The sequence below is a fragment of the Cetorhinus maximus genome, chromosome 29, assembly GCF_964194155.1.
Source record: "Cetorhinus maximus chromosome 29, sCetMax3.hap1.1, whole genome shotgun sequence".
NCBI classification, from domain to species: domain Eukaryota; kingdom Metazoa; phylum Chordata; class Chondrichthyes; order Lamniformes; family Cetorhinidae; genus Cetorhinus; species Cetorhinus maximus.
The window spans coordinates 14,929,917-14,953,062 of NC_135907.1; the positions used below are offsets into that span (position 1 = coordinate 14,929,917).

The 23,146-nt window shown below is 42.3% G+C and overlaps 1 protein-coding gene across 5 annotated transcripts in view; it reads left to right on the forward strand.

The window, feature by feature from the left end:
- pla2g6 (phospholipase A2, group VI (cytosolic, calcium-independent)) overlaps nucleotides 1-23,146 on the forward strand; it is a 61,578-nt gene that overhangs the window by 18,197 nt on the left and 20,235 nt on the right. For 4 of the 5 annotated variants that reach the window (XM_078531614.1, XM_078531616.1, XM_078531617.1 and 1 more), the window contains 6 exons: nucleotides 1,716-1,931; nucleotides 4,788-4,971; nucleotides 15,002-15,189; nucleotides 19,271-19,367; nucleotides 20,892-21,074; nucleotides 22,022-22,130. In XM_078531614.1, coding sequence (XP_078387740.1) covers nucleotides 1,716-1,931; nucleotides 4,788-4,971; nucleotides 15,002-15,189; nucleotides 19,271-19,367; nucleotides 20,892-21,074; nucleotides 22,022-22,130 — 977 coding nt within the window. Of the gene's footprint in view, nucleotides 1-1,715; nucleotides 1,932-4,787; nucleotides 4,972-8,090; nucleotides 8,300-15,001; nucleotides 15,190-19,270; nucleotides 19,368-20,891; nucleotides 21,075-22,021; nucleotides 22,131-23,146 lie in introns of those variants that run through there. The other variant, XM_078531619.1, reaches the window with a different exon arrangement.

Genomic DNA, 23,146 nt, shown 5'->3' on the forward strand with positions numbered 1-23,146 from the left:
GGATTCAGCGATGATAATGCCATTGAATGTCAAGGGGCAATGATTTAATTCTCTCTCGCTGGAGGTGGTCATTGCCTGGCATTTGTGTGGCGCAAATGTTACTTGTCAGCCCAAGCCTGGATATTGTCCAGGCCTTGTGCACCAACAGCCTTTTCTTTATATATTTGTGCATGGAATATGGGCATCATTTGCTAGGCCAGCATTTATTGCCCATCCCTAATTACCCTTGCAAAGGTGATGGTGTGCTGCCTCCTTGAACCGCTGCAGTCCATGTGGTGTAGGTACATCTACAGTGCTGTTAGGGCAGGAGTTCCAGGATTTTGACCCAGCGACAGTGAAGGAATGGCGATATATTTCCAAGTCAGGATGGTGATTGACTTGCAGGTGGTGGTGTTCCCATGCATCTGCTGCCCTTGTCCTTCTAGGTGGCAGAGGTTCCAGGTTGGAAGGTGCTGTGGAAGGCGCCTTGGTGATTTGCTGCAGTGCATCTTGTAGATGGTACACACTGCTGCCAATGTGCGTCAGTGGTGGAGGGAGTGAATGTCTATTATGGTGGATGGGGCGCCAGTCAAGTGGGCTGCTTTGTCCTAGATGGTGTTGAGCTTCTTGAGTGTTGTGGGAGCTCCACTCATCCAGGCAAGTGGGGAGTATCCCATCACATTCCTGACTTGTAGACGGTGGACAGGCTTTGGGGAGTCGGAGGATTCCCAGCCTCCAACCTGCTCTTGAGTGAGACAGATTTCCACTGTCCTTTGTATGGAAAAAGTGCATCCTGATTTCACTCTTAGCTCCAATTTTAAGATTATACCTTTTTATTCTGAATTCCCCCACCAGAGGAAATTGTTTCTCTGAATCTACCCTATTGAATTTGTTTATCATTTTAAACACTCGATTAAATCACTCCTCAGTTAGCTGGGGAATACAAGTGAAGTTTATGCAACCTGTCTTTGTAATTTGATCCTTTTAAGCCCTGCGGTCCTTCTGCTGAATCTGTGTTTGTACCTCTTGGAAGGTTAGTACGCTTTTCCTGGTGTGCAGTGCCCAAAACTAACGCGGTACTCCAGGTGGGATCTGAACAAGGCTCTGGTAAACTAAAACTCGGGTTCCTAACTTTTGAATTTCAACCCTCTCGCGGCTGGATTCCGGTAACTTATTTTGTTGTGCACGATGATACAGATCCCTGGGAAACACCATTGGTCACATCCCTGCAGTCAGAGGGTGAATTCTTTACCCCTACTCTCTGTTTGCTGCCTCCCAATCATTTATTGACCCGTGACACATGATTGGCTCCAATTCCATGTGCTGTCAGTTTCCCCTGAGTAATTTATTAGGACCTGCTATGTACATAAAGCAGCATCAGTTGTGGTGCAAAGTAGAGCCAGCAGGCTGTTGGGTTGGCAGCAGCCAAGTTTTTTTGGCCACAGTTTTCTCCTTTCCTTGAGTGAATATGTTCTGCGTTCCAAACAAGAGCATTTAACCAGCAGGAGATGCCGGATACATTGAGCTCCTTTTAAAAGCAGCTCTGCGCTACCAGTGCACTGTAATGAGCATTCAAAAACTGTAGTCCAAACTTCTGAGTCAGAAAATGTTTTTTTTTGAAGTGAATGGATTCTTGCCTCAAAATCACTGCAAGCCCAAATATGGTGGAAAGACTGAAGGGAAGGAGCAAATGCTTTCATTAGACATTATTTAATTTTGGTCTTATGTCTTTACAGGTTGTTCCAGCTGAGCTCTGAGGTGGAAGCAAGAACGGTGTTCTTACAGTTTGCAACAAAGATGAGGCCATTCTATGAGGTGTCGCCAGACACGCTGAAAGTTGATACTGTGCAACAGTTGACCGACTGTTTGCGAAGCCACCCAAACTGGCCGTTGGCTCACGTAGCTGTAGAGATGGGCATGAAGGAGAGCTTCCGCCACAATCACATTATGTGGTAATGGATTTGTGTTTGGCAGGTGTAGTTGCACGTAATGTAACTGACCCCCATTATGCTTCCTATATTCAATGATGTAAAACTTCAGATTATGTTAGAAATGATTCCTCTTATACAGTTACTGAGTGGGCTGATGCTGCATTTGCTTTGTCCCTGTCTCCTAGTTTCAGGTGACTACATGGCCGAGCACAACCCTGTCTGAAATTCAGCATTGGTTGGTAGAGACCTCGAAAAGATGGTTGATGTGGCAAATGGACATGTCAGAGTGGAGGTGGTGTTCTTCTGAGGTTGAGGGATATGGAACAAAGTAGAGATGTTTTGCCTTAAATATATCACATTGTGCACATGAATGCTAGATGCTGACTTTGGATGGAAAATGTTTGTTTTCCCAGCACTCAAACTTTATCTTGAGGTAGAGGATACTGTACACACTGGTCTGTCCATGCTAGTCAGGCTAGAGAGGAAAAGGGTGCTGGAGAAAAGGAGAATAAATCAAGAAATATTCTGAAAGGATGGGGCACTGGAATAAAGCTCAAGGAAAGGAGTAGGAAAAAGGGAGCGTTTTGGCAAGGCATGGCAACCACTTCAGGACACTGGATTATGTTGTAGGGCTTAGTATCAATGATATTACTAAGGGTGATCCAAAGATTCATTACTCATTAGATAGTGAGAGAAGGGGAGGATGAGAGTCAGAGTTATTCTTGGTGACGCTTAGTATTAACCAAGACTTCGGGAGCCAGTTACCTGCTTATTTTCTTAGCCAAGATAGGGTATACAGATTGTAGAGATATAAAAGACAAACAGAAGAAGAAAATACTATTGTATTTGGGGAGGATGGAGAAAAGAACATAACAGTCAGAGACTGTATCTTGCTATTTCTGCATGCTTTTTTTTCATTCATTCATGGGATGTGGGCATCACTGGCAAGGCCAGCATTTATTGCCCATCCTTAATTACCCTTGAGAAAATGGCAATGAATGCCTTTCAAATCGCTGCAGTCTATGTGGTGTAGGTACACCCACAGCGCTGTTAGGAACAGAGTTCCAGGATTTTGACCCAGTGACAATGAAGGAATAGGAATATAGTTCCAAGTCAGGATGGTGTGTGACCTGGAGGGGAATTTGCAGATGGTGATCTTCGCTTGCACCTGCTGCCCTTGCTCTTCTAGGAGATAGAGGTCATGACTTTGGAAGGTGTTCTTGAAGGACTCTTGGTGAGTTACAGAAGTACATCCTATAAATGGTACGCACTGATGGTGGAAGGAGTGAATGTTGAAGGTTGTGTGCTGATCAAGTGGGCTGTTTTGTCCTGGATGGAGCCTGTTGGAACTGCATCTAGGTAAGTAGAGAATTCTATCATACTTCTGACTTGTGCCTTGCAGATGGTGAACAGGCTTTGGGGAATGAGGAGGTGAGTTACTAGCCACAGACTTCTCAGCCTCTGATCTTCTCTTATAGTCGCAGTATTTATATGACTGGCCCAATTAAGGTTAGTGGTAACCCACAGGATGTTGATGGTGAGGGATTCAGTGATGGTAATGCCGTTGAGCGGCAAGGGGAGATGGTTAGATTCTCTCTCGTTTGTGATAGTTAGTACCTGGCCCTTGTGTGCTCATAATTGCTTCGTGGATTGAATTCAAATAACCCTGTTTGGATGTGCTGAAGGCTAGTGGAGAATTTGCATTGTGTACCAATGCATAGCTGATTATGACTTTTTGCACACAGATTGTGTTAATAGTGGAAAGAAGCCATGAATCACAAACTCTTAATAGTTTTTGAATGAGCTCTCTAACTTTGCCTCCCAGCCACTTAATGGCAGAGACAGTTTCTGCGATATCCAGCAATGATTATAAAGCAAAATACACGAATGATGGAAATTTGAAATAAAAACAGAAAGTGCTGAAAATACTCAGCAGGCCAGGCAGCATCTATGGCGAGAGAAACAGAATTAACGCATTAGGTGGACAACCTTTTGTCAGTCCTGAGGAAGGTCATCGACCTGAAATGTTAACTCTTGTTTCTCTTTCCACAGATACTGTCTGACCTGCTGAGTATTTCCAGCATCTTCTGTTTTGTTAATGGTTATAGCTATTGGCTTTAAAGAGTGACTGCTTTTATAAGAAATGGTCTGGCACTGGGTCTATAACTGCACCATGATTTCTCCCATCTGGTGTGTTCTAAGTTGTACAGATTTCGGGGCTGGCTGGTGATGTGGATAGAGAGCTTGAGAGCAGGTTATCCTGTGTGCCATTTCAATGATGGTGTGTCAAGTCAGAGAAACTGGGAAAAGGGGAAAAGGCTGGGAAAATATGCAGCTCCAAAAGAAAGGTGGAGGATCTCTGTGGAGTTGCCGAAGGAATAGGGACTGAGACAATCGAGTTTTTTGAAATTAATTTATGGGATGTGGGTGTTGCTTGCTAGGGCAGCACTTATTGCCCTTAAGAAGGTGGTGGTGTGCTGCCTTCTTGAACTGCACAGCCCACATGGGTTGTAAAGGACAGTGAGGCTGAGTCAGACATGAAAGCTTAGCAGACGTATGGCTGTTCCTGGAAGAGAGGAAGATTCGGGTTGAGCAGAACAGAGGACATGAGGGAACCAAAACCTGGTCATGTGGAAGAAATTTATGTCTTTTAAAAGAATAAAAATTATAAAATTGTCTAGAAGTAAAAGTTGAAAATCATCGACCGGCTTTCAGTTTATTTTCCTATGGTTCTGACAAGTTGTGGTATCATCAACAATGGGACCTAGTCCTGTTGTCACACTTGGATCACTTAGTTTGATGCTGTATTACTGATGCATGATTTTTGATACGCATAATTGTGTTACTTACTGGACTAATATGCAGTTCTCCATGCAGCTGCATCAATGATACGGAGAGCGAAGAGGGTGTCACCCCTCTACACCTTGCCTGCAAGAAGGAGGATATTGACTGTATTCGTGAGCTGGTGGAAGGTTGCGGAGTTCGCTTGGACATTGCAGACAAGAATGGGGAAACTGTCTTCCACTATGCAGCTCGTCAGTCCAATTGCCAGGTCATTGAGGTATGGTCCAACTTCCAGAATTACTCTCGGGACTTCGTGGTTCCTTATGCATTTCAAATCCTTCATTGTGCTTTGTTAAAAGATTCGGTATAATAAAAGGGATCTAAGAATTACATACCCCAGAAGTGACAATGCCCGCTCTTTGAAAGAGTTATCCAGTTAGTTTCCCCTGCCTTGCTCCATCCTTACAGCGCTGAAAATGTTTCCTTTTCAAATATATTCAATTTGCTTTTGGAAGTTGCTGTTAAAATCCATTTCCGGCACCTTTTGAGGCATTCTAGAGTGCAACAGCTCGTGCATTTTAAGAAATATGATCCCATCTCCCACTAGATCTTTTGCCAATTATCTCAAATGTGTTTTCTTTGATTGCTGATTCTCCTGCCAGTAAAAATATTTTCTGTTTATTTACGCTATCAAGACCCTTCATAATTTTGAATTCCTCTTTACATCTCCTCTTAACCCTCCCTGATCAAAGGAGAACAATCCCAGATTCTCTAAGTCTCTGTACCTAAACTGAAGTTCCTCATCCCTGATACTATTCTCTGCTGCATCTCCAAGGGAAGAAAAACCATTTTATTTGTACTTCAGTCTAATGTGAAATTTACCCTGGCGCTCTCACTTAAGGGCTGGGGCTGCTTCTCAGATGCTTTGTGGAGGTGTCACACTTGCTGCATGTAAAGTGGATGCAGCTAAAGTATGTTTGCTCCGTTTGATTCCTGACGGAGAATTTGGCAGCCTTTCCAAAATGCTTTTAAACAGAGCTGATCCACGAATCACCTGTGAACAAATGTGGTAGTTGGCATCAGAGGGAATTAAGTACTGAAGAACCTATTATTTCCTGTAGTGATAATTTTGCGCTCCTTGCAGAAATAATCGGTGAGATTACAATGATCACAAAATATACCTAATTACATAGTGTATTCTGGTAGAGGTATTCAGGATCTCAAACTTAACTGACACAACTCCTATCCCTGGAAAATGTATATTATGCCTGTTTAAAAAGTTTACTGTATTTATACCCGTGCTAGTGATTGTTAGGCCTATATGAAAAAAGCAAAAGATAATTGCATTAGTTAATGGGGATCAGCAATCCCTTTTTCAGCCACATTGTGTTAATTTTATTTTAAAACGAATTTTGACTCTACCTTGTATAAATAGTGCACAATAGGGAACGGAGGGAACAGCTAAGCTGGTTTTTTTAGATCTTTCAGCAATGCAGCTGAGAAAGGATGAAATGGGATTTTTTTGTTTTTTGGTGAAATTTGTAATTGCAGTTGCAGCTTGGCACACAGTTGGAAGTGATTTCCAGAGACTGACCCATTACCTGGCAGACATTCTGAGGTGCTGGGTTAGACTTAATGGTGGCTGCCCTGTATGGACCCTTACACGTAGTGCACCTTACCAAGTAAAGATTTTTTGAATGGACCTCGAATGGATGATAAAAGGATAAAGTGAAAACAAAATACTGCTGATGCTGGAAATCTGAAGTTAAAACAGTAAGTGCTGGAAGCACTCAACGGGTCTGGCAGCATCTGTGAAGAGAAAGCTGGAGTTGACACTTCAAGTCAAATACGATGCTTTTTCAGAACTTCAGCCATATTTGCCTCAAAACATTAACTCTGTTTCTATCCCCAAAGATGTTACCAGACCTGAGTATTTCCAGCACTTACTGTTTTTAGAATGACAGAAGGGACTTGGTTGGTTTATGTGGATTATGCTTAAGCTTGGAAGCGTGCAGAATATGTTCCCTTTTTCAAAAACAAGTGTGTGTCTGTGTGTGTGTGCGGAACAATTATAAAAAATGGAAAATGCAGCAAATGCCAAGAGAAACGAAGAGAAGAAACTGTAAATTCAGTCTTAGTTCTACCTTTTAACATTTGTGGATTGGATTTAATACCCTCTTAAATGAGAGAGAGAAAATTTCAGTCCTTTGCTTGTACAGCTCGAGATAATTGTTTCGCCATTCTTGGTTCCTCTTTTGTAATAGGAACAACAGTACACCATTCATCCACCTCGAGCTTGTCCCACCATCAGTGGGATCATGGCGAATCTGTATCTCAACTCCATTTACCTGCCTTGGTCCTGTTGCCCTTAATACTTACGCCCAACAAAAATCTACCAATTGTGGTTTTTAAATTCTCAATTGGCTCCCAGCCTCGATAATATTTTGGAAAAGAGTGCTCTGCATTTCACTACCTTTTGTGTGGCCTTTCGTTCCAGTCGAGTTCCACCTCTTCATTCCAAAAGGGTCTTTAAGTGACTTCCACCGCCCATCTAACTCTTTTGTGTGTCCACTGAAGATCCTGGTTTGGTTCCAAAATCTTGCTTTCGGTGTCCAACTCTACAGTCTGCACTAAATTGGCTGAGTTTAACCAGTGAAGCAGCAGTTGTGCTCCCCGAGTAAAGTAAGCCAGGATTCCGGCTCCAGATGCGGTGACTTGTTGGAAAGTGCATGCACGAGGATAGGGTTCTGTTCAGCTGTCCTTCAGTCATGTGAGCTGGTGTTGGAGGAGGCTTGACATGTAAATATGGCCCAGTGTAGATCAAGACAATCAGGAGAGGGAGAGAGAAAATTGGTGCAAGAGGGACTAGAATAAAATGAGCTGGTATCAATTAGCAAGTTTGATAGTGGGAATTTAATTTGTAGCTTGTGGCAACTGCAGTGAGCGAGTGAGTGTCTTATTAACAAATATTTGTTTTTGTGCTTCTAAAGGTGAAGGGTGGCAGTGCTGAGAAATGAAACGTATATATGTCTCTACAGCCAGTGATGACGTCTTATACACTCAGGTCAGATACAACATAGGCTAGATACGATGAAAAGCTTTCATTACCTTTCTAGCAATTACCTTCCTCCAGCGCCCCCCACCCCCCCGCTTTAGACTCCTAGAACTTCACAGCTAGTAACGTCACGGCTGTGCTCTCCTCATTAGATTGTCCGGTAGAGCTTCTTGCAGAGCTGTGTATTTTTCCCTACATCTGGTAAATTATCCACAACTATCTCACTACCTGAAGCCAGCACACTTTCAACTACCCGGCTCAAGCTCGACTACCGGCATGCAGTCCACAATCCTGGTGCGCTGTCCACAGCCGGCACACTCTTCAGGTTTAGCTTACGCAGAGCACTTGCTAACTTTTTGTGCTAAGCCAGTATATATATCTTGTGTGCTCTGAGATAAAATTTTGCATGTCACTGAAAAGCACTATGTGTCAGCAGTGTGTATTATAACTGTTTGAGATTAAAAATACCTCGCAAGGATGTACTATTGCCCCTAGAATTTTAGCAAAGCATGGTGGTGTATGACGTATTCACACAACGTCCTCATAAATGGTAAGAAACACGGCGGAGTCTTGATGGAAATATTTTGAGTTGTGTGACACTGGGGTGAAAAAAGGTACATGGTTTTTCGAACAGTGTGAGCCTTCGAACCTACACCAGACTTTAAATGCCAAATCTTTTCCAAGAGGAACAAAATATAAAAGGGATATTAATTAATTTGCTTGGTTTACATGGGGAGTAAGAAGGCAGAAAACTTGGAAGAGAACTGGGAAGTCTATAATTATAGTAGTCACGCCTGGACTGTGACTGTATACAAAGAGTATCGTTGGCAGAGGCTTGGTGGCAAGTTGGTTACCTGCTTCTGGTGAATGGTGGCAGAGAAAATATTTTCAAGGTTTTACAAAACGTGCAGTAGTGGATCCATGCCTTGCTGAACTGCCTCGTCTGTGTCAGTGTACATTGCTGAGCCCCCTTGAGATGGTTTGGTATTTCATGTGCTGTGATTCTCGACCATGCAGACGAAGAAACATCCAAGTTCGATTTATGCTGACTTAGTGCTTGCGGAGAAAGAGTGTTGGATGGAAAGTGGCCTTTGTCTCTCTCTAATCTGAGAAAAAAAATTCAAGCAGGGCCCTGATTGCTGCCCAGTGACCTTTGCTGGAAGTGTGTGTGTGAAGACATGGTCACTCTTGGCTGTGGTACCTAATGGCCTCAATAATCCTGCTTGCTATCTGGCTTTTCACTGAGAGCTTTTTTCAAAAGGAATGACTTGGTACTGTGGAATGAAGGAGCTGTTCAAACCATTTCCTTGCTGGCCCCAGTAAAGGAGGATTTTATGTTGTAATTATTATTTATGGTCTTAGAAAAGAACTTGGCAAAAGGCATTTGTTTTGTACTTGGATTTGTGTCCCTTCTGATGTAGAGCTCTCTCTGATGTAATGGAGGTTTACGCTTTGGTTCTGCACAGGCACAACAGGCAGTAGAAAATAAAAGTTTTACAAAGCCTTCATTATCTTGGTAGCTTGTCGTTGTTTATTTGTGCAGTTGGAGTACTGCTCAATCTGATTTTCCTAGCTCTGTTGGGTTAGTACGTCAAGCTTTTAGCCCAATACTGGGTGGATCACAATTCGAGTTTACCACTTGTTTGGCTTTAGATTGAAATTCCTGTGAAATGGATGCCAAAAACCTGGATTTTAAAATGTCTTCCCAAGTTTGAAAGGCCACTCTACGTTGAATGTGGGTCTGCATTGTGTATCTGCACTGAAGGCTACCACCGGTGGAAAAATTTGTTTGCTCGGAGTAGGAGATGCAGCCACAGGAGCAATGATCAGTCAGGTTTCAGATTGAATCATGAGCTTTTAACAAAGTAAATGTGCTAATGATGTGTTGCTGAGGCAGAGGATCATATGCCTAGTTGCATGAACTTTGGTGGGTAGACAGAAGGTGACGAAGAGGCGAGGGTGACTTTTAAACACGGTGGTAAAAGGTGACGAATAGATACTGCTAGACCACTGAGGGGAATAGAAAGCTAGATTTGAAGAAATGCCATTCAGAATTGAAACTTAAGTTTGCAAACAATTAAATTACTTTGGGAAAGAACAAGAAGCAGCAGAGGACGATGAGAGAAAGTGGAAAAAATGCAAAATAATTCAGACAATCCTCCAGATCTGATTTTCCACCAGGCTGGTTCAGAAACTTGGAAAATCTTTAAAAGAAAAAAGCAGAGTCTAAGTCATTAGGCTGGTGGGTACTGACTAACTTTATTATCATAGGCATAGCATCAGAGGGCTAAGTTGGTGCACCAGAAGGCATGTAAACAGTGAGTACCACAAAACTATCTGAGCTGTCATTATCATAGAACATTGGAGCTGGCCCCTCAGGCCAGCTCCGCCATTCATTTAGATCATGACTGATCGCCTCCTCAATGCCATTTTCCCTTGATATCATCAGTATCTAGAAACCTAGCGATCTCTGTCTTGAACATACTGAATTCTCATACTTATCTTACACATACTTATCCTTCCAGTTTATACCCTCTGTTACTGAAGATGCAGTTCCATGTGTGCTAGCCATCTTTCTGATGCCTGCCTGACATGGCGTATCTAATGTCTGAACCTGGTCGTGAGTATCAGTGGGCTTGTTCTCATGGGCTGGATCAGTGACGAACCTAATCCTAACATCTGCACAGATGCAATTTCCAACAGGATTCTGAATAATTACAGACTAAGACTATTCTTAGTTCATCCATACAGAAAGATCCTAAAGTGCTCGCCGAGCAGCATTGATAGTTCCTTAAATGCCTTAAGGGTTTCGCTTCAGCTTCTGAAGATCCATTCCCTGTATTGATTACTCTTTCATAATGTTGAATTTCCCTGACTTGCCTTTTACTGTGTCCAAATCCTACCCTGGCGATTTTAAGTAATATTCTGATTTTCCTTACCTCGATATGGTCACTTCTCAGGTGCCTTCTCTCCAAGTCACCCAATCCTTCCTCGTGATTCAAATCTTTGACACCAGGGATCAGCCTCATGTCTCTGAACAGCACTGTCTCTAGCACTTTAATGTCTCTGCTGTGCCTCTAGCAATCGTAACTGTGCACAGTACATGAGGTGTATTTTCCCAGTGCAGAGTGCAGTTTGAACATTATCTCTTCTGACTTGTATTCTACTGTTATGTCTATGTAATTCGACATTCTGTTGGCTCTGTTTGTCTTCTGCTCCGTATTACTGAGTCATGTTGAACATTAAGTCTGCAAAGACTTGCAAGCCTCTTACAGCTTTATCCTTAGCTATTTTAACACCAATTCAGTTCCCTTTGCTATATGCAGTACTTCACATGTTTCTGCATTAAAGCAACCTCTCCTTGTGCTGTTAGCATACATATTATGATCAATTTACTTTGAGTTTCTTGAGACGTTGGATAGAGTAAAGGGGTCTTGGTTTATTTCCCCCCCCTCCCGCAGCCCAGAAGTGCTAAGTCCTTAATGCTGCTTTGGCCAAGATTAACTAACTTAGCATGGGGTATCAAATCTGGTGCCTTCGAAGCTGTTGTGGCTTATTAGCTGCTCAATGGGCAGCCCATCTTTTTTTATCGAGCTTTTGGCCATCTGCCCCAAAGTCCCTTTATATGGTCACTCAGATTTTGGGTTATAATGCCCCTGTGAAACGCCTTGGGACATTTTATTGAATTAAAGGCACTATATAAATGTAAGTTCTCATTGCTGCAGTATTATCTGCATTATAAAATGACCTGTAATTTTGTTATATTTCTTGAAAAGACTTGGGAATTGTCAAAATCCTGAATACCTGTCAAGGCTGAAGAAATAATGAACCAAAGTACCTAATAACTAGAATGGGATAGTAGGAGCCTTAAACCCAAGATTGTTGTTGCACAATGCTAATGGAATGTTAGTAGAATGCTGTATGATTTTTAAAAATAAGACTTATGTTCCCCCCTTTAGACCTTCATAAAAGTTTGGAGAGAAAAGAAATACTTGTTCTTTGATTGCTGAGATTGCAAGTGAAGAGCTGTAGAGATGATCAAACTGTATTTTAACAAGCTTCCAGCATCATGAGGCGATATTTAGGAGTGAAACATTGGTTGTGACAGGTGTTTAGTCTACTTGCAGAAGAGATTTTATTAGTTCCCCTTGCCAGCAGTTTGTATTACTGAACTTGGAGACAGATTTCATGTTTAATGAACTTTATGCTCTTGCCGAGTCTGCAAATATGAAGTTTGCCTGGGATGATTTCTTCGGAGATCGTTGTGTAATTAAGAAACTTATGTCCACATCTGATGAGAGAACCACTGTCCCTGTGGACCTGAAATGGGTCAAACTGTTCTCTTTGTAATGGTGAGCAGCCAAGTTCCAAAGAATTGTGTAAACAGATTTGTCCATAACAGTCAGCAATTAGACATACAGAGTTGGAGGATTGTTAGAACAGTAAATGATTTGTAAGCTCTTGGAATGAAGCTCCAAGTGCACCATACCACATGCTGTTTCTTCTACTCTGTATCTTCACAATGTTGAAATCAAGCCTTCTTGCCCAGCTGCCTCTATTAACTCCATGTTTCTCAGGAGTTCCGAACTGTGGAAATGCTTATCTTCATCCACCTTCCCTGTCTCCTGCGACTTTTTAAAACTTAAGCTAAGATATTGCCTTATCGTTAGCTCGTGATTTACCTCCTCTTGTACTCTTTCCCAAGCTTGCTAATGTAAAGAATAGAAAGAACTAGCATTTATATAGTACTTCTCATGACTCCGGAATGTCCCAAAGAATCTCGCAGCCAATATATTACAACATTGATTCTTCACCTACATTAGACAATTTAAAAAAAAAACACTTGTGATCTGCATGAAAGCAAACAATGAGCTCTCCTGCTCAGAGTTGCACTGATCAGATTAAAAGATTAAATTGCAGCAAGATATGACAAAAACACGTTCAAGTGCAAGAAGTATTCCCATTTAAGATGGAGATGAGGAGAATTTTTTTCTCCCGGGTGGTCATTAGTTTATGGAATTCCCATCCACTGGGAGCGGTGGAGGCTGGGTCATTGAATATTTTTAGGGCTGAGTTGGATAGATTCTTGACTGACAAGGGAGTCAAAGGGTGAAGGGGCTAGATAGGAAAGGAGAGGCCACAATCAGATCAGCCGTGATCTTATCAAATGGCGTAGCAGGCTCGAGGGGCTGAATGGTCTACTATTCCTGCTCCGATTTCATATGTTTGTATGTAAGTAATTGATGTCGGTGACTTCTACGTTCTACGAGCATGAACCTGTATTTAAATACCATGATATTATTGGTAGGTCTGGAATGTGATTTGTATTTAGACACACTAATTTCCTCATCTTTCTTACATCCTGCGTTAAGATCGTGCACGTGACAAATAATTGTAAATAAGCGCACAATTCATTATATCTTTATTCATTCTGGTATCTTAGTTGTTATATGTTTGTTGTAATTATTTTGTGTAATAGAATTTACTTAGGGCGGTTATCCATTGAGTTATCTTATTAACACTGACTCCATGAACCTGCCCTTATTTGTTTGACCTACCTACTCTCCTCTCTTTTGTTCATTTTTGGAATCAGTACAAAGTGGCAACAATCCATGCAGTAAGGGAGTGAAGGGCCTCATCCAGAATGAGGAGAAGCTGGTTCAGACTAAACCACTCCAAATTTTAAGCAAGACCAGTTAAGAGGGAGAGGAAAGTCAAGGGATATGGGATTAGAGTGGGCAATTAGAGTTGATACTCCTTCGTTATCAACAGTCACAGATTGCAACTCTTTTTGAGTACAATCACAGTTCTTGGTTTCCGGGAGTGGGACATGAACCCACAACCCTCTGATTCAAAGGCGAGGGTGCTATGAAGTTAAGCCATGACCTTATTGAATGGAGGAGCAGGCTCGAAGGACTGTTTGACCCACTCCAAAGGGCTGCTCCTGTTTCTTATGTTGTGAATTATGGTCTAGCATTAGAGGGATATGTGTGCAGAAGATAGCAGTCCAGATAGTATCGTGGGCTGTGTGGAAATCGATTTAATTTTAATGTGGGATGACCAACTCTTTTGCAAACTGTAGGTCAAGCCCTTCTATTCACTCAGTTCTCCAAGTACAGCACTAGTCATGTTAATTAATTGCTATTTAATCAATTTCTGCTGCGCTTTTAGCCTCATCTATGTTTTGTGTCCCTTTTCCAGCTTCCAAAAATCTCTTGAACACTCGGGTTGGTTGAACTTCCATTGCCACAGAAGGGAATGCAAAAAGGCGTATTGGTGCATTGTTTATGACTATTGGAGTTGGGTCCTTTAAATGTAATGTTTGACAGCCAGAATGCTGAATTATCGAACAGTGTGGTTAGATTTAGATTTGACTGCTATAGTATGAAAGTTATGGATTTGGGTAACAAGGGCAGTGAGGCAGGAAAAAACAATTCCAAGCAGTAGATGAAGCACAAAATATAGTCACAGTTGTATTCCAAATGCCAACAGTTATCCTATAATTTTATTGGAATGAATTAAAAGCTCCCATTAACTGTCACTGAAGATAGTTTTAATCTTCAGGCATGTTTCATCCATCCAACGTTTTGAATGGGGAGCCAAAAGTGCACAGGACAGCACATTTTTAGAGCATCACAGAAAGCAAATGCGCAGGATTGCCTTCCTGTCACAGGCGTCCTTATCCTGATTTCTAATTGTTGCTGTTTGTTGATGCTATCCTGACAAGGAAACCAGCTGGCTTACACGAAGGAGCGTTGCCGATCGACCAGGCCCGCACCAGTCACTTTCAGTGACATTCATACAACGTAAAAGCAATCTGTGTTTTCTTTGTGCATTTGAGGGATTGAAGCGGATTACTGAAATTAACAGAATTGACTTGAAATTGTTGCAGGCATTTTAACATATGTTTCTCTTTAAACTGCCGCCATTTCAATTCCTTAGATCAAAGTGGAGTATCTATGGATTTTGCCAAGTCTCCCACTAGTGCCTATTACTGTTTGATTATGGGCTGTCTGTCCAATCTGCTGGTGCCCATTGGAAACAGACTTGAAGCCTTCAACACTCATTTTAACTAAGGTCTTTTAATGGTTATCTCGCAGAGGAGACTCCTGTTGCGTGCTTTTGAACTGGATGTGAGCCCAGGTGCAAAGTGGTTAGAATACCATGACCCAGTCCACAGTCACCTACTAAATCATATAAAGAAATCCTGACTATTTTTTCCACCTTTGTCATGCCTGTTTTTAATTCGCAGTTGTTAAGTAAACAGCGTTCTGTTGGAGTGAATCACTTGAGCAGTAGTGGCGAGACGCCACTTCACATCGCTTGTCGACTGGGAAAAACTGAGGTAGCCAAATCCCTGCTCCATTGCCAAGCCAGTTGTAATATTGTTGGATCGCATGGTTATCCAATCCATACAGCCATGAAGTTCATCCAGGCTGGGTAAGGGCAAGAAATGTTTTAACCCCCTGCCCCTTAATTTTTTCCTTCCTTCAAGTGCTGCTTAGTTACTGCTTGTGATTTTGTATTCAACCCTGCCCTATCCTTCAAATGTCTTCCTTCTCCCTTTCTCTGCTAAAGATGACAGTTCATGCTTGGGCTTTGGTTAATACCAGCTGTTCAGTATTTTGTCCTAGTGGTGATTCCTCATGCATTAGTCTGGTTGTTAGTGTGCTACTGAACTATGGAAGGCATCATGCTGGGATTTGTCCTCTCCTATATATATATATATATATATATATATATACACCTTCCCCAGTGAATACTGGAATCCTGATAGTTTCCAGTCCAGTCCCTTGGCTAGAGCAGGAATGTTCGGCTAATTTTACCACTGCCCTTGCTATTTTGACTGCCATTAAACCCGAGAACTTTCTACTCTCAGTCCTATAGACTTAATTAATTTTTTTCTAAATCAGCATGCTCGCTTTCATCACTTGTTGACTGGGAAACTGGTGAGTCAAATCCATTGCCATGTCAGTTGTAATAATGTTGGATCATGTGGTTGTCTAATCCATGCATCTGTTCATCATTCTGAAATGTTAACTGTTGTTTCTCTCTCCACAGATGCTGCCTGACCTGCTGAGTATTTCCAATATTTTCTGGTTATATTTCAGATTTCCGGCATCCACAGTATTTTGCTTTTTTGCTTATTTTCAGGCTAACTTCCCCTTCAAAATGGAATGATAGAATGGTTACAGCATGGAAGGGTGCCATTTGGCCTCTTGCATCCGTGCCAGCTGTCTGCAAGAGCAACTCCGCTAGTTCACTCCCTCACCCTTTCCCTATAGCCCAGCATACTCTTTCTATCAAGGTGCTTATCCAATTTCCTTTTAAAAGCCACAATTGAATCTGCCTCCACCACACTGTGAAGCATGCATCCCAGATCCTAACCACTCACGGTGTTAAAAAAAAAAGGTTTTCCCCATGTAACAGTTGGTTCTTTTGCCAGTCACCTTAAATTGATGACTTCTGGTTTTTGACACTTCCACCAATGGGAACAGTTTCTCCTTATCTACTTTGTGTAGACTCCCCATGACTTTGAACACCTGTATTAAATCTCCCCTCAACTTTCTTTTTTCTAAGGAGAACAACCTCAACTTCTCCAATCTATCCATGTAACTAAAGCCCCTCAGTACTGGAACCATTCTGGTAAATTATTTCTACACCCTTTCTAAAGCCTTCATATCCTTCCTTAAGTGTGATGTCCAGATTTATGCCCAGCACTCCAGCTCCAGTGTTTTGCAAAGGCTCATCAACTTCCTTGCTTTAGGTATTCTACACCTCTGTTTATAAAACCTAGGATCCCCTATGCCTTTTTAACCACTTTCTCAACCTGCCCAGTTGCCTTCAATGATTTGTACACATATACCCCCCAGGCCTCTCTGTTCTTTAGAATTGTGCCCTTTATTTTGTATTGTCTCTCCTCGTTCTTCCTACCAAAATGTATCAGTTCACACATTTTGCATTAAATTTCATAAAAGCAAAAAACTGCGGATGCTGGAAATCCAAAACAAAAATAAAAATACCTGGAAAAACTCAGCAGGTCTGGCAGCATCTGCGGAGAGGAACACAGTTAACGTTTCGAGTCCGTATGACTCTTCAACAGAACTAAATAAAAATAGAAGAGAGGTGAAATATAAGCTGGTTTAAGGAGGGGTGGGACAGGTAGAGCTGGATAGAGGGCCATTGATAGGTGGAGATAACCAAAAGATGTCATAGACAAAAGGACAAAGAGGTGTTGAAGATGGTGATATTATCTAAGAAATGTGCTAATTAAGGGAAGAAAGCAGGACGAGCAAGGTACAGATAGCCCTAGTGGGGGTGGGGTGGGGTGAAGGAATCGAAAAAGGCTAAAAGGTAGAGATAAAACAATGGATGGAAATACATTTAAAAATAATGGATATAGGTGGGAAAAGAAAAATCTATATAAATTATTGGAAAAAAAATGGGGGGAGGGATCAGAAAGGGGGTGGGGATGGTGGAGAGAGTTCATGATCTGAAATTGTTGAACTCAATATTCAGGCCGGAAGGCTGTAAAGTGCCTAGTTGGAATATGAGGTGCTGTTCCTCCAGTTTGCGTTGAGCTTCACTGGAACAATGCAGCAAGCCAAGGATGGACATGTGGGCATTAGAGCAGGGTGGAGTGTTGAAATGCGTGTGACAGGGAGGACTGGGTAATGCTTGCGGACAGACCGAAGGTGTTCTGCAAAGCGGTCACCCAGTCTGCATTTGGTCTCTCCAATGTAGAGGAAACCACATTGGGAGCAACGAATGCAGTAGACTGGCAGCATTCCGCAGGGATCGTTCCCTCCGGGACACCCTGGTCCACTCCTCCATCACCCCCTACACCTCAACCCTCTACCACGGCACCTTCCCATGCAACCACAGAAGGTGCAACACCTGCCCCTTTACTTCCCCTCTCCTCACCGTCCAAGGGCCCAAACACTCCTTTCAAGTGAAGCAGCATTTCACTTGCACTTCCCTCAATTTAGTCTACTGCATTCGTTGCTCCCAATGCATGCGTGCCAAGGGACACCAAACCCCCTCTCAGGAATCCTTGAGATAGTGGTATTATTACTGGACTAGTATTCCAGAGACCAGGGTAATTCTCTGGGGACCTGGGTCCGAATCCCACCATGGCAGATGGTGAAATTTGAATCCAATGAAAACCTGGAATTAAAAGTCTGACCACGAAACCATTGCCGATTGTCGTAAAAACCCATCTGGTTCACTAATGTCCTTTAGGGAAGGAGATCTGCCGTCCTTACCTGCTCTGACCTACATGTGACCCCAGACCCACAGCAATGTGGTTGACTCTTTTAAAAAAAATGCCTTCTGAACAAGGGCAATTAGGGATGGGCAATAAATGCTGGCCTAGCCTGCGACACCCATATCCCACGAATGAATAAAAAAAAAACTTAAGGCATGCATGTAATCCTTAGTTACTTGTTCTGAGATACGCTTTTATGGGTGAAATGTTGATCAACAATGCCATTTCAACTCACTGTTAAAATTCTCTCAAAACGTCATTTTGTCACTGAAAACCTCTGCAGCTTAAGACACTTCAATGGAGTGTGGCTTCTGGGGGATGTTGAAGATTTCAAGATAATCTTGTTGGGGAATTAAACATTTTCTCATTTGTACTCATTGCTGTCTTCAGCAATTAAAGGTTTAAACTGAATGAAATCATAACACAGCATTGCATTATCTCATTGTGATTCAGCAGGAAAGGGCATTGAGAAGGGAAGGGTTCTAGGTTTAATCCCTGGCCTGTGCTAAGCTACATGATGTCAGATAAAGCAGCAATAGGGTCAGTCCCTTGGCTGCAAAAGCCTTTGAGTTAGGAAGATTAAGAATCAGCAAAAAGATGAAGCTCCTGATTGCTATTGAGTGAGCCTTGAAAAAGAGTACAAAGTAGTCACTTAGTAATACAGAACTTGAGTATTGCTGGAAAAAGGAGACATGTTGTGTCGAAAGTTTTTGTCTTACACTTATCAGGACAGAGGCAAGAATATCAAATTTTAAAGGGAGTAATATGCAGTATAAATTTTCTCATGGAGCATTAATTGTTGCTCCCTTTAAAATTTAGCATTCTCACATCTGTCCTGATGAGTGCAAGACAAAAGGTTTCAACAGCATGTCTCTTTTTGCAGCAATACTCAAAAGTGCAAGTGTGTAGATGTAATACTCGGGCACAGTTGTCCAGTTAACTATTGACCAGTAAGCTGATATTTAGTTTCAAAGCTCTCACATAAAAATTACCACTTGGGTATGGCAGTGGAGGGTGTTTGTGGGGCCACACCCTACCTTCTGGAGCAAATGGAGAAAGGGAGGAAAAAAATTCATCCTATTTTTGCCACTTTGCAGAGTGAAGGGTTCCTTCATCTTCAGAACATGTTCCCTTCAATACTTAGATTACTTTATTGTAATCCCAATTGCTGTTACCACCTCAAGCTGTAAATGTGTAAGCTAGTAGCTTGTATAATGCTAGCACCGGTAACCTTTCCTCTTTGTTTCTCTCTAGGTGTGCTGAGGCTATCCTTGAAGCAGACCCAAGACAGATCCACACTGAAGATGCTCATTATGGAGGTACAGCCCTCCACTGGGCCAAGAAAGCAGATGTAATTTTTTTTCCCTTTACTATCCAGCTAATAGACTCCTCCACCTGGGAGGTTGATACTTGGGAATCGTGATGATACTAGGGTGGGTTTTGGCTTTGACTGAACTGGGTATTCCTGGTTTTGGCAGCCTTGGATCAATAATGGCACACGATTGTGTTGGTCACGAGTCAAAATTTTAAAATTGTGTGCTTGATCTTTGCAGAGTTTGTGCCCAGTACTTAGCTTGCCATTGAAATACTCTGTGCTCTAGAAGAATATAAATCTGAGTAGAGATTATGAATGAGACTTGGGGCCAAATTTTCACTCCTGAGTTGTGGAGTTAATTTCTTGACTCCGACTCGGGAGAAACTGCTCTGCACTGCCAGATTCTCATTTTGGGTGGGGTGGGGGTGGTTGCAGTGGAGGCCAGTGGCAGGTTCTAGGTGCTAACTGCAATTGGGCCCACCGACTCTGAAAACATTCTGGAGGCAGCCACAGGGGCTGCCGGATGCTGAGGCATGCTAGTTAAAAGGCTCGCATCAGTGCCCTGGGATTTTGTCCCAGTTGTAGAATAAGCCCTCCAGTCCTCACCCCTCACACCCCCTCACTCCCCATGTCCCATCCATGCTAATTCATGCCCTCCCATCCAACCCCATAGCCCCTCATACCCTCCATGCCCCCATGACCCTTTTATCACCCCTATGCCAACTTGTGCCAATCCTGAGCCCTCTCACTCATCCTCTTGGTGCTTTATAGCTCCTATGCCAACTTAGTGCTCACTCATGTCAACCCATACTCCCCCACCCACCATCCTTTGCCTTTACCCCTTCATGCCAACTTACCCAGTATCCACCATGGGCAGACCTCAGGAGCCTTGCTGAGATGAAATAAAATAAAGTTCTAAATATTCACTACCGACTTATCTATATGAAAAGATACACTCAAATTCATGTTAAATTAAATACACTTAAATTATAATACATTTAAATCCCTTCAAGTACTTAATCCATTATAAAAAAAAGTAACATTTGTGTTCTTAGCCCCACAGTAAAGACAACTGATCTTTTTGTAATGACTTTATAACAAAATTTTAAGAGCAGGGGATTTAAATGACAGTTCCACAGACCTTCTCCACTTTTAAAGCACATTCACAAACTCCTATCAATCCCAAAGTGGTACTTGACATCTCCCAAAGAACTCTGGCAGGTTTAGACCTTTTCCTCAAATGTCTAAAGTCTATGAATCATGATCTAGCCTCATCGCACTAATTGAGGAAGATCAGGGGAGTACTTCTGTTGTCCTGACCAACATTGATCCCTCAATTAATGTTACGAAAACAGATTACCAGGTCAATTATCTCATTGCTGTTTGTGGTACCTTGTTATTGGTGCATTGGATACTTCATTTCTCTGCAGCACTGACTACAATTCAAAATTACTTCAGTGACTAAAGTGCTTTGTGATGTCCTGAGGTTGTGGAAGGCTCTGTATAAATGCAAGTTTTTCATTATGGAATTATAGTGCTGTGTCGATTGAATAATTTCAGATGGTCCGACTGCTGACTAACCATGGATGTGCCTTGAACTACCTGAGTAAAACTGGAGAAACACCACTGCACATCATGGTGAAACGTGGGCGTTTTGAGTGTGCTATGGTTTTGTTAGTACATGGAGCAGATACAAATGCAAAAGGAGAAAGTGGAAATACACCTCTTCATCTTGCCATGAAGGTCAGTACTGTTTAGCGTTTTACAGAAAAATCCGGCAGGCCCCTAAATCTTGGCTCACACTAACCTATGCCTATTCTCTCTCAGCTTGTGATATGTTCCTATTGAAGCAGAGTGTTAGGTAGACGGGACGCTTGTATGTCTGGTTTCTCAGTAACTTGGATAGGATGGTATTAAGCGTGATCGTGGGTTTCAGTGCAACCGGTACCTGGATAGCTTAAGAAAAATAACATTGGGAAGGTAAGACCAGCCTCCACAACTTTGCCGTGCTTAATCCTCATTTCCTGCCTACTGATCTCAGGACGGTATTAATTGCTGGGGTGGGAAGACAAACTGTCCTGTTGTTTCAGCTGGAGAGGAAGGAGACTGTGGTAATAGGCGTTCTGCAAAGAATAGGAAAAGAATTGTTAACATTTATCTCCCCATTTCTCATAAAGTCACTTACTCATGCTGGGATCTGCTGGACAGACACTGGCATCCCTCCAGTGCTTGATATTCATGTGCCAGGTTAAACGGTGAGTGACGGCAGGCTGTTTAACTACAGCAGGCATTAGATGTTGTTCTTGCCCAGTGTGTCTCCACCCTTCCCATTTGAACTTTCAAGTTGGACTCATTGGATGTTTTTATTCCCTCCTTCTTAATCTAGGAGCATTCAGCTGCGCTTATAGCCATTCATAACACTCAAACTTCCAGTTCTATGCTAATGTTGTGAGCACCCTGGACTATGCAGCTAAACATCACACTGAGCAGCGCATGCACCCACAGAGCTCAATTAAGAGTGGGAGCAATGTGTCACATGTTTTTTTTGAAGTGGCCTTGTCAAGAAGCACCAAATTTCAAAGCTTAAGCAGGGTTCCTTTTAAATAATCCAAATTTGTCACGATGTAAAGTTAAACTCTTGAAACATATTTTTTTACTAAAATCAGTAAGATTGCTTTCTGATGTTGCAGCTCGATAACCTGGATCTTATCAAGGCTCTGATCGTGTTTGGTGCAGATGTGAAATCACCCAATGATTTCGGCGAAACGCCTGGTTTAATTGCTGCTCGGCACAGTAAAGGTGGGAAAATTGGTAACCTTGTCAAGACTTAGCTGAAGAATGCTAGGGAAGGAATGGTGTGATTACTGACTGTAAATCTTTTGCCAATAATTTAGGGCTTTAAAGATTTTGATGTAGCCCTCCCTGAACTGCAAGACCTACTAAAAAATAACTATGACGTTGAAACAGAATTACTTCACAGTGAACCCCTATAATGTTTTTATCCTTTGGTTTCTTTGCAAAGATCCCCATTGTTCACTTCTTAAATAGACAATTTTTTTCTAACCTTCCATTGTGATCAGTGCTTTCCCAGCTTGCCACTTTGATGGTTTTGGGAACTGAAATTAGATCTTTTAAGGGCCCTCCACCCCACCATCCCAATTCCCCCCAGACTGAACTGCCAGTGGGTGCTTGGAGAATGGTATAAGGTGTGAAAATTACTCTTAACCCAGAGGCCAGTTACTGCATGGTCAGATTTCAAGATATTTTGAGTGCATGCAACCCCTCTTTTCTCCATTGACTGCAACAGGAAGGGTAGATGTGCTTTGCCCCTAGACTTCACTAATGCCTCTCTGGTAGGAGACAGACAAAAGTGGTCAAAACCTAGTCACTCACTTCTTATTTGTTTTTGGGATCTGTGTGCAATGCTGGAGCATTTATTGCCCATACCTTGTTACCCGGAGAAGATGGTGGTTGGGTTCCTCTCCTTGAATTACCGTAGCCCTCCTGCTGATGGTGCACCCTTATGATGTTAGTTGGAGAATTTCAAGATACTGACATTCACAGTGGTGAAGGAACAGCAGTATATGGCCAGGTTTTCCCCTCCCTTTGGGGAGCTATGTGGCTTCTGCTTGATGCTGCCCCAATAGCAGGGCATCTGAGATCAAGAATGAAGGAGTGGCCTCTTGGGTTTGCACTGTAGTCTTCTGTAGCATTGCATGTTTGTGCTGTAAATAAATCAAATGGTGTGAATGTGTTTCTGTGTGGATGCTGTTTTAGGGCCTTGTTGGGGCAGAGGTTATGATCTAAATTTTTTT